General features: G+C 44.9%; 1 protein-coding gene across 5 annotated transcripts; it reads left to right on the forward strand.

Annotated features, from left to right (window-relative positions):
• Nucleotides 1–2,537: 2,537 nt before the first annotated feature.
• Nucleotides 2,538–16,008, forward strand: aff3 (AF4/FMR2 family, member 3). 5 transcript variants are annotated; one of them, XM_029840572.1, is made up of 18 exons: nt 2,581–2,823; nt 3,944–3,988; nt 6,545–6,641; nt 6,741–6,789; nt 7,361–7,412; nt 7,852–7,886; nt 8,017–8,209; nt 9,792–11,705; nt 11,795–11,910; nt 12,089–12,158; nt 12,249–12,352; nt 12,661–12,724; nt 13,867–14,003; nt 14,092–14,163; nt 14,266–14,359; nt 14,440–14,489; nt 14,571–14,767; nt 14,847–16,008. In XM_029840572.1, the coding sequence occupies exons 3-18, from the start codon at nt 6,548–6,550 to the stop codon at nt 14,966–14,968; spliced, it is 3,363 nt and encodes a 1,120-aa protein (XP_029696432.1). In that variant the 5' UTR covers nt 2,581–2,823; nt 3,944–3,988; nt 6,545–6,547; the 3' UTR covers nt 14,969–16,008. The 5 variants fall into 5 exon arrangements, 4 of the variants coding, with proteins under 4 accessions (XP_029696432.1, XP_011606770.1, XP_011606764.1 ...); XM_011608462.2 differs by having other exon boundaries at nt 2,586–2,823; nt 12,026–12,158; nt 14,847–15,989; XM_011608468.2 differs by lacking the exon at nt 3,944–3,988 and having other exon boundaries at nt 2,585–2,823; nt 12,026–12,158; nt 14,847–15,990.
• Nucleotides 16,009–16,121: the final 113 nt, after the last annotated feature.

Here is a 16,121-nt window from a genome sequence, read left to right on the forward strand (position 1 = left end):
TACTTACTATCCACCTTCAATACGCTCATCTGTACAGTGTTATGGAGTTCTTAATAGGTCTTTTTTTTTCTCCATGTGATGACCCTGCAGCTATTTTATACTGGCATCTTTTCTACTAAACTAGCTATTTATATATAGTTCTGGCAGCTGTTTGGGGGTTCAGCATTTGCCCGATGACAACAATAATTATAATAACCTTTGGGTCACTACAGCAAGCACTTTACCACCTGACCTACCTGTGCCTGTGCACGGGGTTTTCTTCTGACACAGTTCATAGGCGTGCGCAAGGTTGACTGGATGGATGGATGGATGGATGGATGGATGGATGGATGGATGGATGGATGGATGGATGGATGGATGGATGGATGGATGGATGAATGGGTGGCTGGGTGGGTGGGTGGATGGATGGATGGATGGATGGATGGATGGATGGATGGATGGATGGATGGATGGATGGATGGATGGGTGACTGGGTGGGTGGATGGGTGCATGGATGGGTGCATGGGTGGGTGGATGGATGGATGGGTGCATGGATGGATGGATGGATGGATGGATGGGTGGGTGGATGGATGGATGGATGGATGGATGGATGGATGGATGGATGGATGGATGGATGGATGGATGGATGGATGGGTGGCTGGGTGGGTGGATGGGTGGGCCCTTGTTGAACAATTGATAACAAAATAACAGTCATATGAGACAAAATTAATGAATGACCACAGAAGGACACAAAACAGCCTGTCTTTAATATTCTACCGCCTGCTCCTGTTCAGAATTGGTAGTGTCATGTTTTTACGTTATCTGGTTCTGCCCCTGTTTCCACTGCCATAAATAAATATGGTACACGGTGTTCCTTAGGCTGATTGTAGCCCAAAACTAAATTGCGGATATAATCGGTTCAGCATGTTCCTCTGGGTCTCTCGACTTTTTTTTGGTGGTGGTGGTGGTGGTGGTTGGGGGGGGGGGGGGGGGGGGGGGGGGTGATGTCAGAGATAGTGGCATCATCCCAGACTCTTTATGATCATCTAGTCCCCTTCTCTCCTCCCAACCACCCCCATCTGAAGGCATCTGAACGGCTCATATTTTATCATGACAAGGCAAAATCCAGGCAAGCCAGAGTCAGCTCACGGGCCAGAATGCATTGAGCAAAGTAATTTATGGACCAGACAAGCACCCAAGGCCACTGTGAAGACATACAAGGAGAGATGGTCAAACACGCTCTGCACGGCACAAAATTTAGCAGCGGTCTCAGAAATGATGTCATGGCTGCTTCGCGTTGTATGTGATCTGCATAAAATACAGGAAATATAGGATAAGAGAAGCTAGCCCATGTAATGACTGCACCAGCTTGGGTCAGCTTATTTACAGCACAACAGCTCTGGATATTTTTAACAAGTCCTACAAGCTGTTTGACTTATCTCAGTTTAAATTTTAGATTTATCGTCAACCAGTGAAAGCCCGTTTACCTTATATGTAGCATGTTTGGATTGGGAAGAACAGGACCGCCTGTTTTCTCTGGGTCAGAACAAAAGCCAGTTTGAATAACTTCAAATGAACGTGCACCAGAACACAATTATTCTGTTATTTTCTACAGATATTACAATTATATCATTATTATTTTATTATTATGCATTATATTACAGTTAATTACAGTTTATTGTTAACAGTTGTATACTAATAACTCAATCAATATTAATATATACTTTTTTTTCTTTTTTAATTCCCCTCACACATCTCAAAGGGTTATTGTGCAGTGAATACATTTCTATTTGGTGATCAATAATGGGTTAATTCTTGAGTGTCCCACAAACACCAAACTGCAAAAGTGGTAGTTTTAGCAACTTTTAAAGGAGGCTCCCATTGTAAATAAAAAAAATTATAGGATATAAAATGTAATGGTCGACTGAGATAATGATTTATAATGTCTCACTTTTGAAAAAGGTCCATTTTGAACACATTTGTAACTCAAATAAGTATTTTATTTCATGACATCAATGCATGTTTAAGTTGTATGATGAATGCAGATTCTCTTCTCTACCTTCCTCCCCCTTCTTTGACCAGCGGTTACCAGCAGGAGGAACTCCCCATGTGAGCCTGGGCCTGCTCAAGGTTTCTTCCTGTTAAAATGTTGTTGAATGTGAGTTTTTCCGGCAACTGTTGGTTGTTGGGGTCAGGCCCTGTGATTCTTTAAAGTGAAGCATTTTTAACTGTAACCAACGGTATTTAAATACACATGAATTGAAGCGAATGCAAATCCATTTTTCTGTCGATCAATTAATAAATTCTTTTCAACAGCGAGCTAAAAACAGCACCGGACACAGACGCGTTTCCTGATCAACAGCGCCCCTATTGGCCATAAAGATGAAGTCAATAAACGCAGGATTAAGAGCCTGTGATGTCAAACTTCACCATTTAGTGTATTAGTAGACACAAACTACCCCCCCTCCCCCCTTTGATGCTGCGTTGGGAGGAGGCAAAAAAGCAAATTCAGAGAAATCTACATGTGATCAGTCGTCGTGATCTCCGTGCGTGAGCTGCGCTGCGTGTCATCTCTGACGTGCACGGCCCGCCTTCATCACCGCCGCGGTCTCCCTCAGTGACACACGCACTCTCTCAGGCAGCATCTGCGCGGCGCAGCGCAGCGACGAGCCGGTGCACACCGCCACGGGAGGGGAGGAAGGACAGCGCGTCTGCTGCTGCTCTCGGCGCGTCCTCACTGGCATGGACCCCGGAGAAGAAAGATGATCAGCCCGAAATCATGCCTACGGTGGCAAAGGGAAACTTTCCATTGTCTGTTTTCTACTCCGATGCGCATGTTCTCAGGTGAGAGGCGGCACACTCATAAATCAGTGGAATCCCTTGTGCGTGTGCGCATCAACACCAAAAGGGCGGTTAAATCCAGCCGTTCCTAACCCTGCATGAACTTATGTGTAAATGTACGTAGAAATATCAATTTGGGAAGTCTCTCTCTCTTTCTCTCTCTCTCTCTTTCTCTCCCTCCCCCCTTAATATTTCTGTGAAGTACTCTGCATCAATAATCAACATTTTAAAAATCATCATTTTAAAAATGAGAAAACGCCAAACAGGAGCACAAGCCCAGTAATGGCTGTTTAAGAATGTAACAGGTGGATAGTAGTTATGCTTGCATGCTGCTTGCTGCAGGTGTTATGATGGGTTGTGGTTTGTTTGGCCCAGGGGAGTTCACTCATCGGGGTATTGCACCAGAGCTGTAGCCTCTGCTGTCGATGTGGTTTAACTTGTGAAACTCTCAGCTTTCATTCTGAAAGAGCGGTGAGTGTAAGCGGAAGATGTTCACATACAGACACGGATAAGTAAAAGCACCGTCTGGGTGGATGATTTTCACTTGGGGCTCATGGCCTCCTAACTGCCTGGTGGGGCAACAATCGGACACACACGTGTACACACACATATACTGCCCTCCATCCGCAGGCAGAGTAAAATCACTCAGACACTGACCTCACTGAGTCATGTGCAAGAAGAGAGTTTCACAGACCGGAACGCGTATGCACACACACACACACACACACACACACTCTGACAAATCTGTCCCCTAGTTTAATGCTCGAGCAACGCGGCTGTCTGATTTCATGCTGTGAATTTCAACTGTCAGCTGAAATGTTAAAAGGCTTGCGAGACGAGGGTCGTTTTTTTGAGTTTTTTGTGCCATGAGAGAAAGTTCTAAAAGACTCAGCATCTGTTTCTGCAGCTGTGGTTTCTCATTAACGAACCTTGAATTCACAGCTCTCACAATTACTGTGCAACTTTCAGGTGTACAGTAAGGTGAAGAAAAAAAAAAAACCTTTACTGTAATGTACCGGCAACCCAGCACACCGCAAACAGGCAGGAAGCTTCAAATGCGACGTGAAAGTTGAGCTGAGGCTATGAATGGGTGCAAACACTCTCTCTGGCTCTGTTCACACAGGTCACACAGGACCAACACTGCAGCGGTGCACCAGACACTCTGGAGGTAAGAACCCACTTTGAACATTTATGAGCGATTTAGAGGACGGTGTCACCGCCCAGATGAGTGGAGCTGAACGCTACGGCGCAGATGTGTCAGTCTTCTCCCAGTGGTCCCGGTGGTTCCTGCAGCGTCCCGTCTCTGATGTGGGACAGATGGCTGGAGTGCAGGAGAAGAATAGAGATGCAGGCCGGGGAGGGGGTTGGGGCGGGGGGAAGATAGCCTCACATAATAATTCTCCACCTGAGAGACCTTGTTGTTGTTGGCGGAGGAAGGTGGTGAGGGCTGCTGCTGTGTCCTTGGTGACTGAGAGTGGAGAGATAATGAAGTAAAAAGGATGAGAGGAAACACTTGGCCCCTCCAGGGGTTACTGTAGAGGCTCGGAAGAGGAGGATAAAGGCTTAGATAGAGGCCATGTTCATAAAGATTTGTCATCTCAGTTCCACCTTTGTGCTATTATAAACTGCATAATGGGCTGCTCTCATGTTGGGACATTTGTCTCGTTGCTGAGAGAAGCTGTGTTCATATATTTATCTTGGTTTAGCATCCGCCAGTGAAAACAAGCAGGATTTGTGTACCTGTAGCCAGTGTAGATGGTAAACGCAGCATGGCTTTGGGTTGATGGAATAAGGTTCAAACAGGCTCTTGACTGGAATCATGTTGTCTCAATGTTCCTGAGTAATTCTTATTAAAAGGCATTCAAAATTCATGGAGGCGTTTGTTGCCTTTGTTTTGCTTTTTCAATAGATCAATTAATGACAGATTTGTAATTGATTATTTTTATTATTGCTGTATAGACATTTCTTTCCTGTATAGACTTAAGCTTTGATCAATGATTTTAACAAGTTCCTTCCATTTGATCTACTTTGCAACTAATCTAACCTCAAGTACTTGATTTAATTCTGCGATAAACTGATGTTTTGGAGCCTTTTGTATTGTTATTTGATGCCGATTCTACTTTTTCCAAGCACCATCTTTAAAATTGTGTACTATATGCCAGAGCTGTAGCTGAGTGTCTCTTTCCACACATTCCAGTTAGTCAGATCCAAACTAATGTGAGACATCTCCAGAGAGACATCACTTATGCTGCTGCAACATTTAAAGGATGCTTTGGAGGGTGGTTGAATAAAAGCCCATTCTGTAACCTTCTAGAGGCTTGTTTTTCCTAATTTTGACTGCAGGCGGTCTAATCAGCAGAGATTATAATCAGGACATGAGCTAAGACTGGATGCAGAGCTCCCTTTATGTTGTTCTGTTGTAAATACTCTGTCACAGTCCAGGCCAATAATCATGTGAAATCAACTCTTCCACCATCATTAATGATGTTTGCAGACACAATGTGCCCATTTGTTAATCTTCAAAAAATCATAAATGTGCAAAAATTGACAAAAAACCCCCACTGTGCACTAGTCAATTTTCCACCAGAATCCAAATAATGATGGACATATGAAGTGAGTGAACCTTTGGACTCTGGCTGGGGCTACGGGACTGAAGGCTACTGCTGCTGGGCTCAGTGGAGCAGTCTGAGGATGATTCTAGTGTATCCTGAGGGAAGCAGCTAAGCAGTCAGCTGCTGCTGCTGCTGCTAGGTTTAAGGTCAGCTAACGTAGCTTTGTGGGCTGAGGTTGCCGTGCTTTTTTTTTTGCACAAAAGTATCTCAACAAAATTAAGAAAGAAAATTATAAAAAGACTGAGCTAGCACTGGCATTTCATATGAACACCTGTTCAGCCTGTGATGGCATCATCGGGAGACTTAAGGAGCCCTTTGGGCTGATGAGTGAATGATCTTCAGAGTAAATATGTTCCAAAAATGCTAAAAACTTTCACATTCTTCCTCGTGAGCGAAATAATCTCTGCAGAGCTGTGCTATAGTCAGCTTTCCTGTGATCTAAATCACACCTGCTTAGTCATAATAAGACTTTTAGGATGCAAAATCACATCTGTTAAAAAGAATTACCCTCATTTACAGCCATTTACATGCACAGTTTCAATAACATTTCAGGTTCGGTCAAAGTTTGAACCTCCAGTGTTTCCGTTTCCTGTCAGGCTTTCAAAACTTAAATTACTTTGCAGGTTACATGCTACACCAGCTTTTCTTTGACCAGCTAATTTTATCAGATATTATGAGGGCTGTGTTGTCCTTTATAAAAGATTGAAAGAAACATTTTCCCCACAAATGAGTGATAAATGTGATTGAATAAAACTGAAATATACAGAATCTGCTTTCTTAACTTCCTTTTCCATACTACTAAACTACATTTATTTCCTAAAAAGCACCTTTAATATCAGCAGTTCATTTCATGTCAGACATTGGTGTCAGTCATGTGAATGAATTTTACTTTTAATTGTTTTAAATACGACTGTAACCCCACATTTACCACATCCCACCTCACCCCCACCCCCACCCCTGCGGCGAGGAAGAGTCAACGAGATTGTTTCATTCTTTGCTGTGTAGATGTAAAAGTGAATGAAATGAAAGTTGGATCCAGAAAACCAGCACCTTTGGTATGTGACTACCAGCGATGTCTTACAATTAATCTTTGACCTTTCTTTGACCTCCAGGACATGACTCAGTCCTGGCCGACCCAGAAAGCATTCGGGGGCAACCAGACCCTCTTTCCCAATGATGCCAAACTCCCAAGTACTCACCAAAAGCAAAGTAAGTGCTCACTACCTCATCCAATGAGTGGCTTATTGGAAACTTTTCCCTGTTAATTTATGGTTTTCTGGGCGGCGTCTCGCCCGGTTTCTCCTGTAGGTCTTCAGCTGCGAATGTCCCGCCACCCTCGCCTGGCACCCCAGAAGTCGTAAGTCTGACGCAGGGAAACACGATCTCCCTGAGGTGGCGAAATACCGACCACCGACACTGGTGGACAATATATCACACACGCTGTTTGTTTTCTTCATGGCAACATTTCTAAAATTAGCTCCAGATCACAGCCCAATCTGCGCAACCACTGTGAAGAGTGTTACCGGAACAGGCAGAGAGAAAGGGAGTGTTTCAGGCTGTAGGACAGCGGGTCAGGTCAGAGGTCAGGAAACATTTGTGAACACTGTCAGCAGAGAGATTGATGTGCTATTGAATGTTACCTCTTTTTAATGTAAACCTCATGTCCTGCGTACTAAGCTTACAGCCTGTTCCACATTATCACGCAGACTTAAATAACACAGAAAGTGTTATCTACAACAACATTTCTGACCTCTGGACTATTTACAAAAGTATTTTGTGCTTGATATCACTGAAAAGGAAGATCTTTGGGAAGCTTTTGGAGTAATTTGCTTGAGTAGTCAGCACTTTTGAGTTGTTTAGGTAAGCATTTAGATGTGTTAGTATCTACTGAATGATTTTTTTAAAATGTTTATTTCCTTTGCTTACAGGATGCTTGCTGATGACCTGAAGTTGAGCAGCGATGATGATGACACTCCAAGGGTAGGTGGCGCTCTGCAGTGCTCCTGACATATAGCAAGTTTTACTGTTGTTCACCTCTGATGTAAGAGGATTTTACCTGTCCAAACACAGAAAACTGTAGCAAAATTGCGCTACATTATAAGATAATGCGTGCGTTATTTCCTAATTATAAGTTTACAGACTTGTTCTCATGGTAAAAAAGGTTTTTGTAAAAATACCCCAAGTCTAAATTGCTAAACTGCTTCATCTGCTTGAGACGGCAAGAGGAGATGTTCTGTAAAACCGGCATTTCTGACTGGTTGTGTTTGTGAAGGAAGTATGTTGTATAACGACACACCGTTTGACACGAGTGTGTCCGTTTGCTTCTAATGGAGATGTGAGGAGCAGCAGTAAGTGTTGCAGGTGGTTCAGTGTTCCAGCTGCTCTGGATGATGATGTTTTTTCTCCTCTTGTCCTGAAGGTGACTTACGAGCCGGCTCCCTGGAATGGCCAAAGGTATTTGACTCCAAATGTGTACATCGTGTGGTTATGGGATTTTTACCCATAAATACGTGTGTCTCTGCTGTGCTCTGCCACGGACCCACTCTGACCTCACTCTGATGTTTGCTCATGTGTTGACTGACAGCTTGTCAGCACAGCGCGCGCGCACACATGGCAGGCGGGTGAGACATTCCAGCTCGGACTCTACGGGCTCAGACTGCTCCATTGAGTCCAGCAGCAGTAGCCTTCAGTCCCGGAGCCCCAGCCAGAGTCCAGAGGTTCACTCGGATCCTCTGTCGCCTGCCAACGTGCAGCTTCCCTGCACCAACACCAAGAAGGTATCAGTGCTGCTCTAAAGCTTGTCTGTCTCCAAACGTTGCACACAGTTCTGTGAATTCTTCTTGCGGAGTGGTAGCCTGAAGGCAACTGATGGCAGGTATGTGGGGGGGGGGGGACAGAGGAATGCGGTGGCGAGTGGAAGATGGGTGGTCGCGGGGCCAGATGTAGTGTCAGCTATTCTTGGGTGACAAAACGGCACCACCAGTCCTTAAGGTTGAAATCCCTCAGGACGTCGCCAAGGCTCAGCGCCGACATCTCCAATTAGAACCCCCCCCCCACACACACACACACACACACACACACACGCCCTGCTCTTTAAAAACAACACGAAGTTTGTGGACACTAGCGGGGGATGGTGGGGGATGGTGGGAAATGTATGCCAGGAGGTCAGAAGAAACCTGCTCTGCTTTTATGAATGATGGGCCCTGTAGACATTACCGAACATGCATCACCCCATAGGTGGGGGTGGGGGGCGGAGCCTGTCGGTGGCGACGGCAGGGTGCACGCCATGTGTTTCTCATTTAAGAGTACTGTTTAAATATCTGTGCAGGGAGAGATGGGGGTGGAAGTCACAGCAGCAGAACCAGCGTTCCAGGTAGTGAGAGGAAGAGGGAGGGCAGCCGAGACGGTACAAGAGGTGTAGTGTCTTCTCTGGAAAGAGGGAGCGGGCTGGGGTGTGTGGGGGGGGAGGTCTGTGTTTGACTTGAGGAGTAGAGGTTTAATTTAACTGCTGCTCAGCAGAGAGAGCAAAAAAAGGAGGATTGCACGACTGAGAAACAAGCTTGAGCTGCAGCTGTGAGTATATGTTCCGTTTTTTTTTCAGCGTGAACCTTTTTGCACGTAACTCATCTTTATTCTGACCAAGTTTTGAAGCGAGCAGAGGGACGTTAACATAACTGAACGAGGGTGGGGTGTGGGGGGGGGGGGGGTCGAGCTTCTGTAGATATAGATGTGCCCTGTCCTACTAATGGATATTCTAGGAGGTTATTGAAGGAAACACTGCCAGTTTTGTGTCGACATAACGCTTTCAGACATGAGTCATACCATGTTGCTGAGTGGTCACTTTGAGGTATTTGTCATGTGCAGGAAATGTAGTGCATTTTAAACAGTTTCAGTGCAGAGCGCCAGTGCAATGGAATGTGCACTAAAGCTATGTGTCCTTTGTGTCATTGCGATCTGGCATATTTCTGTCAGAGTTAATCGTGTAGTTTTATTCCTCATGAATTCGAAATTGAAGTCTGATTGTTTTGTAGAAATTAAGTGTTTTTATTCACACAGCAACTGTTGTTCTATCCTCTGGTCACACTTCTCCATTGCTACTCACAGCAAATGAAGACTTTTATCCTTTTAGTGGATTAAGATGGCATAATATTTTGTCTATTGTCTAATAATGCTTAATTTGGTTCATTTGTTAGTGCATACTACTATAGTATGCATGGTGTAATATACATAGTAATGTAGCATTTTTAAAATTCTGTTTTACCCAGTAAATGAGCATTCACTTGTATGAACTGACGTATCCTTTTATATTCCCGATTTAATATTGTATTTTCTAACTATTTTTTCCTTTGCTTTCTTCAGACTGAGTTCCCCCGTGCTGCCCAGTGGCAACTGGATAAATGGCTACAACACCCACAGAAAATATCTGTCAGCCGTGAGGAGGACGGTTCCCAGGGAGTTTCAGGAAACCATCATTCTCCTTACAACCAGCCTGCACCCTCTCCAGCCAGGTCCTGGGACAGCAATCAGGAATACAGCCCGAGCCAAACTCCTATCCCAAGCCCACAGTTACATTACAACCACATCAACAGTCCCCTACCCAGCCCTGGTTACAGCTACTGCCCCAGCCCCAGTCCATTCCCCAGTACCTGCCCAAGTCCCAGCTCTAGCTCTCAGGACAGCCCAGTTCCCAGTCCTGATTTGAGCATTTGTCCCAGTCCCCATGGAATCCCAAGAACCAGTCGGAGCCCTAGCCCCATTACCAGAGAACCCCCACTAAGCCCCTGTCTCAGTCCACCTTCCCCTTTAACAGTCCATCACTACCGTGAAGTTCACAACCAAACACAACCTCTCCCAGCAATAACTCCCCACAGGCCATGTCCTGCCGTGCAACCAAAGACTGTCAAATCCAGCCAGCCTGCAAAAAGTAGTCATCTTCCCTCAGTTGATCACCGTAGTTCCAAGAGTAAAACCACAGAGAACCAGGACCAAAGGAAATGCAGGACTTTCGTCACTTTAGACTCCAAAGATACTCACAGCCACAAATCCAGAGCAAAGTCTAGCTTTCCTCCAGGCAAGATCCAGCACTCAGAGCCCCCCAAAGCCAAACACAAAACACACTCTGAACAAAGTGAGAGTCGCAGATCCAGTCACAACTCCAACCACAAGACAGCATCTTTGTTTCAGCGGAGCTCACAACACAGCCCCAAGAGAGTAAAGAACTTAGCTCCTGTTCCATGCGAACCAAACTCTGGTCCTAGTTCCCATTCCAATTCTACTTCTACAGCTGTTCCTAATTCCAAAACTGGGGTGAATTCCAAATCAAATACAAGTCAAAAACTACAAGCGAAGGCTACAGCACCTCCTGTGCACGCAAACCCTGCAAAAACACCACAGAAGAAGTCCCAGGCAAAGCAACAGGAGGAGCACAGAGGAGAGCATCAGAACATTCCTGAGAGGAGAAAACAGGAGAAAAAACAAGACAGACAAAGGGAAAAACCAGCAGGCAAACCAAGGAGGAGGGAGGACAGGAGGCTGGCGGAGGAGCAGCTACGGAGACGACCGTGGATCCAGAGTTCAGCAGAGGAAGACGAGGAGGGCCAGGAGGAAGACGTGGTGGTGATAGAGAGGCCGAGTAACAAAGTAGAGAAAGGTAGAAGGAGTGACAAGCAACATAGGAGCGAATGGAAAGCGGCCCACAACAAACAGCTGCACAACCTGCCAGACCAGTCACAGCAACAGGAGAGGGCAGACAAGGGGAGGAGTGAGAGGTCGAGACACCCTTCGCTTCAGCTGTCCCGTTCCCTCACTTCTCAGAAACCGTCCTCCTCATCTTCCGCATCTTCAAGTTCAGATTCGGAATCAGAATACCAGGCTACAGTCCCTAAAGTTCCAGCCGAATCCACCTCTCATAAGAGGCTCTCTAGAAGTCGACTGCAAGGCTCAGCTGACGGGCCAAAGGAGGCCCGTCCCAGAGGATCCAGTTTGGTTAAAACAAGCGAGGGTCAAGGTAACGAGGGGAAACAAAAACTCTACACCCTGGTCCCGTTTGGGCGAGGTGACCAGGCACCCGCATTTTCCCAGCGAGGTCTCAGGAATCTGGTGGTGCAGATAGACCTCTGTCTTCTAAAAAGAGTTCCAGAGAGCCCTGCAAGCTCCCCTGTGAAGAAGGCCCCCTCTTCCTCCAGTTCTTCTTCAACCAACAACAGCCAGCGAGAGATGAAGCACGCACTGGTCCCGGAGACGGGAACCAGAGACGGCAAGAGGAAACGCAAGGTGAACAGCGGAATTTCAATCGCCTCTGCTTTATTGACCACTTTCTTCAAAGTACACGCATGTACATGTGTGCGTTTGTTTGTGACCAGCTGGAGAATCCTGGTGAATCACACAGAGAAAGCAAGAAGAGTGTTCCTACAGCAAACGAGCTGTCAAGCCGCAGCAAACCTGAGCGCAGCTTTGTCATGGAAACCACACACAACGGGTACCAAAACAACAATCTCACCACTACATTTTATAGTGTATGCAGCAAATTTACATCTGTGCCCTGCTGTCTGGTCTGTGTGTGTGTGTGTGTGTGTGTGTGTGTCTACGTGAAGATTATTGGAGGAGTACCTGGACAGTAAGAGGCTGTTGTCTCCTGTGTCCCCTCTGTCTGACAGCCCTGAGACCACCAAGCCTCCATCTAAAACCAAGACTTCAGAACACAATTCTGTTCACGCTCAGTTAAAGGTGATACAACCGACACCTGTTTAGATCATTCTGACACTGTTAAGTGGAGTATGGTGTTTGCTTATTTCCCCTTTTGACCTTTACGCTCAGCCCAAGCTGGAGGTGGAATGCATAAAAGTGCCAAGACATTACCAACCACCGTCTGAGTCCTGGGGCCCTGCTGGACACAGAGGAACCATGCCAAACCATGACATGTGAGCAGTCACGAGAAGTGCAGTGAACACTCCTGGGGGACAGTTGTTACCACTGGTGATATATGATGGTGATATATCTGATGTTTATGATATCAGAGGCATAATTACTCCCATCTTGCACTTGAGACACAACTCGCTCAATAAAAATCGGATTATATCACTTGGAGATGGCAAATCATCTCCCGATTCTCAAAAGTAGATGATAAAGATGGATTTTTTAAAGAAACATTTGGAATTATTTTAAACCTCGTGGCTCTTCTCAATGGAAAGACCCATTTATTTTATAACTGTCTCCTCTGTCGTTCCAGCCCCCATCATGCTGAGTATTACCTACACGAAGCTAAGAGGATGAAGCACCGCGCAGATGCGATGGTGAGTTCATGACCCTTCATGCAGTAATGGCTAGCAACACATAATTTTAGAATGATATTCAATCTTTCTCACATTGGAAACCTTTGCAAAAATAAAACCTTTAGGCATGCAGAAACGTGTTTGCTTCCAGGGAGGAAACACTGAACCTCACAGAAAATCAAGTGTATTTACTATATGCAGAGTCTGTAAACATCACTTGGTCAACCCGAAGCCGTAAGTGGTGACTAAGCAAACGGGCGTGATCGGCTCGTATCCACTGAGACAGCAGCAGAGATCTTCGGGGCCACTGAGGGAGAAAACCTTTCAGAATAAGAGCATGTTGCAGAGATCTAGGAGTTTAAACAAAACCTTGGATGCTCCTTTTTAATGGAGTCCCTCCTGAATGCTTTTGGCATTTGGTGGTTTCCTCCTGCAGCTGCTCACCCCGACCCAGTTAGAGACTGAGAGGCACCTTATGTGTATGTAAATATTTGATATAATCACTCGCGACCAACATTAGTAGAAACAAAAGTGTGAAAGCGAGACGAAGACAAAATAATATGAAAGTGTTGGAAACGTTACTGCCATGCCCTCAAAACTAAGAGCACGGCACATATTTTATGTTAAAGTTAGTGTATAACACTGTTATTTAGTTGACATAAACTACGAGAATAATGATCAGCTGCATGACTCTGGTTGCTGTATAAAGGTGGTTAAAGTGGTCGTGTTCAGTGGTTTAAGTCAGCTTACAGTCTCCTCATTCCAGGTGGGATGAAACATTGAAACAGAACCTGCTACCACCTTTCAGATATTAAAAACATTCACAGCTGAAATGAAGGCACCCTGCACAGGGACTCGGTGCAGCAAAGTGATCTTTCAAATATATTTTACTGGCCAACAAACTTCTAGATCCTTGAGTCAAAAGTATTTAAAGGACATATATTATGCAGAGCTCTCCCTCTGGACTGGCTTGGAACTGATATGATGCTAAAGAGAAGTCAGAGAGTTCCACATTTGATGCATCAAGGTTATTTGTTTACCAGTGTGCAGTTTTTCAAGTCAGTCTGAGCCTAGTCTGACTACCGAATCATATTAAAGCATTTCTCTTGACTTGATGCATTTGTGTTGGCGTTGCTGTTTGTTGAATGTCTGTTCTCTCCCAGGTGGACAAGCTGGGGAAGGCTGTGAATTACATAGATGCTGCTCTGTCCTTCATGGAATGTGGGAAAGCAATGGAGGAAGGACCGCTGGAGGCCAAGTCTCCTTACACCATGTACTCGGAGACAGTGGAGCTTATCAGGTGAGTGATGCGGGGATGGTTCAAAGCTGTTGATCTGGACGTCGACATAAATATATGAAACTGCATTTTTAATATTCTGTGTCTTAAGATATGCCATGAGGCTGAAAAGCCACTCTGGGCCTGGGGCGAGGCAGGAAGACAAACAGCTGGCAGTTCTGTGGTCTGTGCATGTCCTCTATTTTTTTTCCACATCTGTCATCACTATGACGATGATCTGTGTTTTTTTATGAGGCTTTTTGGCTTGTTGCGTATTTCTCCACAGTTTCCGATGCCTCGCCCTCCTTTACTGGCAAATGTTTCGATTAAAGAAGGACCATGCGCTGAAATACTCCAAAGTATTGTTAGACTACTTTAAGGTTGGTTCAGGGGGAGAAATGGTGGTTATTGAGTTTTCCTTTCACCATTTTGATTATCTGTTTTGTTGGCATTGTTACAGAGTCCCCCTAAAGTGCCTTTGACACAACCCTGTGGTAAAGACTCAGGAAAGTATGTAAATGAGGGATTTTCAGTTTATGTGTTCTCCCTCTTACTTCTGGCAATCACTTCCTGTTTCTCATCGTGTCCCAGGGGTGCAGATGGAACCCCTTCTTCTCTTTCATCCAAACACTTCCGGCAAGGTTCACACAGGAGCAACGTGTCCCCTCTCATTAGCATTCCCCATCGCATCCACCAGATGGCAGCAAATCACCTGAACATCACCAACAGCGTCCTCTACAGCTATGAGTACTGGGAGGTGGCAGACAACCTTGCCAAAGAGAACAAAGGTGGGGGATTTCTCTAAGGCACTTACATTGATATTTACGATTTCAGTTATTTTTCTTACACTGTGCTTTTTCATTGTAGAGTTTTTCAACTACTTGAACACTTTGTCTGGACCGCTGACCCTTCACAGTAGCATACCTCACGTAGTCCAGTACACCAGACAGGCTCTCCAGTGGATTCGCATCAGTGCCAAACTTAACTGACAAGGCTGGGATCTACCGTTACTTGCTCACTGGATTTCCTGGTACGATTTGGGAGGGATGAAACTTTGGCTCTCAAACAGGCTGATGTGATGGGCTTCGTCCTCGATGTGCCCTGAAATGGACAGAGCTGGTTCATTCCTATAGGATAGCAGGGACTTACTGGACTGCAAAGGCCCCTCAAGAAACAATTCAGCCTCTCCCATATGACATACAGTTTTATTCTCTTTGGATCGTAACGGTGGACGTGGAGTTGAAATGTTCCTTTTTCTTCCCATTGGTATGCAAAGACTTTTCTAAAAATCTATAGGAACAAGCGAACTGTTCCTTCGGGGCCAAAACATGACATGGTGCTAAAGTGGTCATAATTTCCAATCTCCAATCTCCATCTTTTTACTGAAGCGTCAGTCACTTTTTTTTTAAAGATATATTGTATATTTTGATTTGTATGTATTTTTTATTGGGCAATATTTAATGAATTGCTGTTTTTGTTGTTTTTTGTTTTTTTTTAAAAAAAAAGGAAAAACCAATAAAGGGAAGACTGAGACTCATTGCCAGCCCATGACCTGTGCTAGCTGATTTTAGTTTTCATAAAGGATCACTTGTGGGGTTAAATACTCCCATTTAGTAGAGCACTTTAGACTAAAATCTTGCTTTTTTGACAGTCATTATATCATTACACTGTCTGAGACATTGTAAGTGTACATTTGTAAGATGCTTTGCTTTAAGAAATTGGATCTTTTTTGTCAAAATATTTCCATTCAGTCTTTTTTTTTTTAATTTCACAATGGTTTATCTTTTTACTCGAATTTGTCTTACTAACACACACGCAGCCCCAGACTGTGAGTCACAATCATTATAGTCGATCCCACACACGCGCACACATACGCACACCACTATGGTCCCTCCTGGCAAGCACTTCCTGCTGCACCAACACAACACAAGTCGCGCATGGAAACTCAGCATCTGATGTCTGGTGCCATAGCAACAGAGAGCAGCCAATGAGGGGGCTCCCTGGCATGAGAAGCTTCTGGTCAGCAGCATCCGGACCCATTGACAATTACAGATCATTTTGCTGCTATAGTCTGCTTCATGCTAACGTTTCAGTAAGGCCTTCATATTTTGCAAAAGCGTATCTATTATTGTTTTTTCTTTT

Source organism: Takifugu rubripes, chromosome 1 (genome assembly GCF_901000725.2).
Source record: "Takifugu rubripes chromosome 1, fTakRub1.2, whole genome shotgun sequence".
Lineage (NCBI taxonomy): Eukaryota > Metazoa > Chordata > Actinopteri > Tetraodontiformes > Tetraodontidae > Takifugu > Takifugu rubripes.

What these genes read in the sequence shown, in the direction of transcription:
- aff3 (XM_011608468.2), top strand. Translation starts at nt 6,548, where the DNA reads ATGACTCAGTCCTGGCCGACCCAGAAAGCATTCGGGGGCAACCAGACC. An exon ending in ATGATGATGACACTCCAAGG is followed by an intron (nt 7,413 to 7,851) that starts GTAGGTGGCGCT and finishes CTTGTCCTGAAG; the next exon opens with GTGACTTACGAGCCGGCTCC. An exon ending in TGTGGTAAAGACTCAGGAAA is followed by an intron (nt 14,490 to 14,570) that starts GTATGTAAATGA and finishes ATCGTGTCCCAG; the next exon opens with GGGTGCAGATGGAACCCCTT.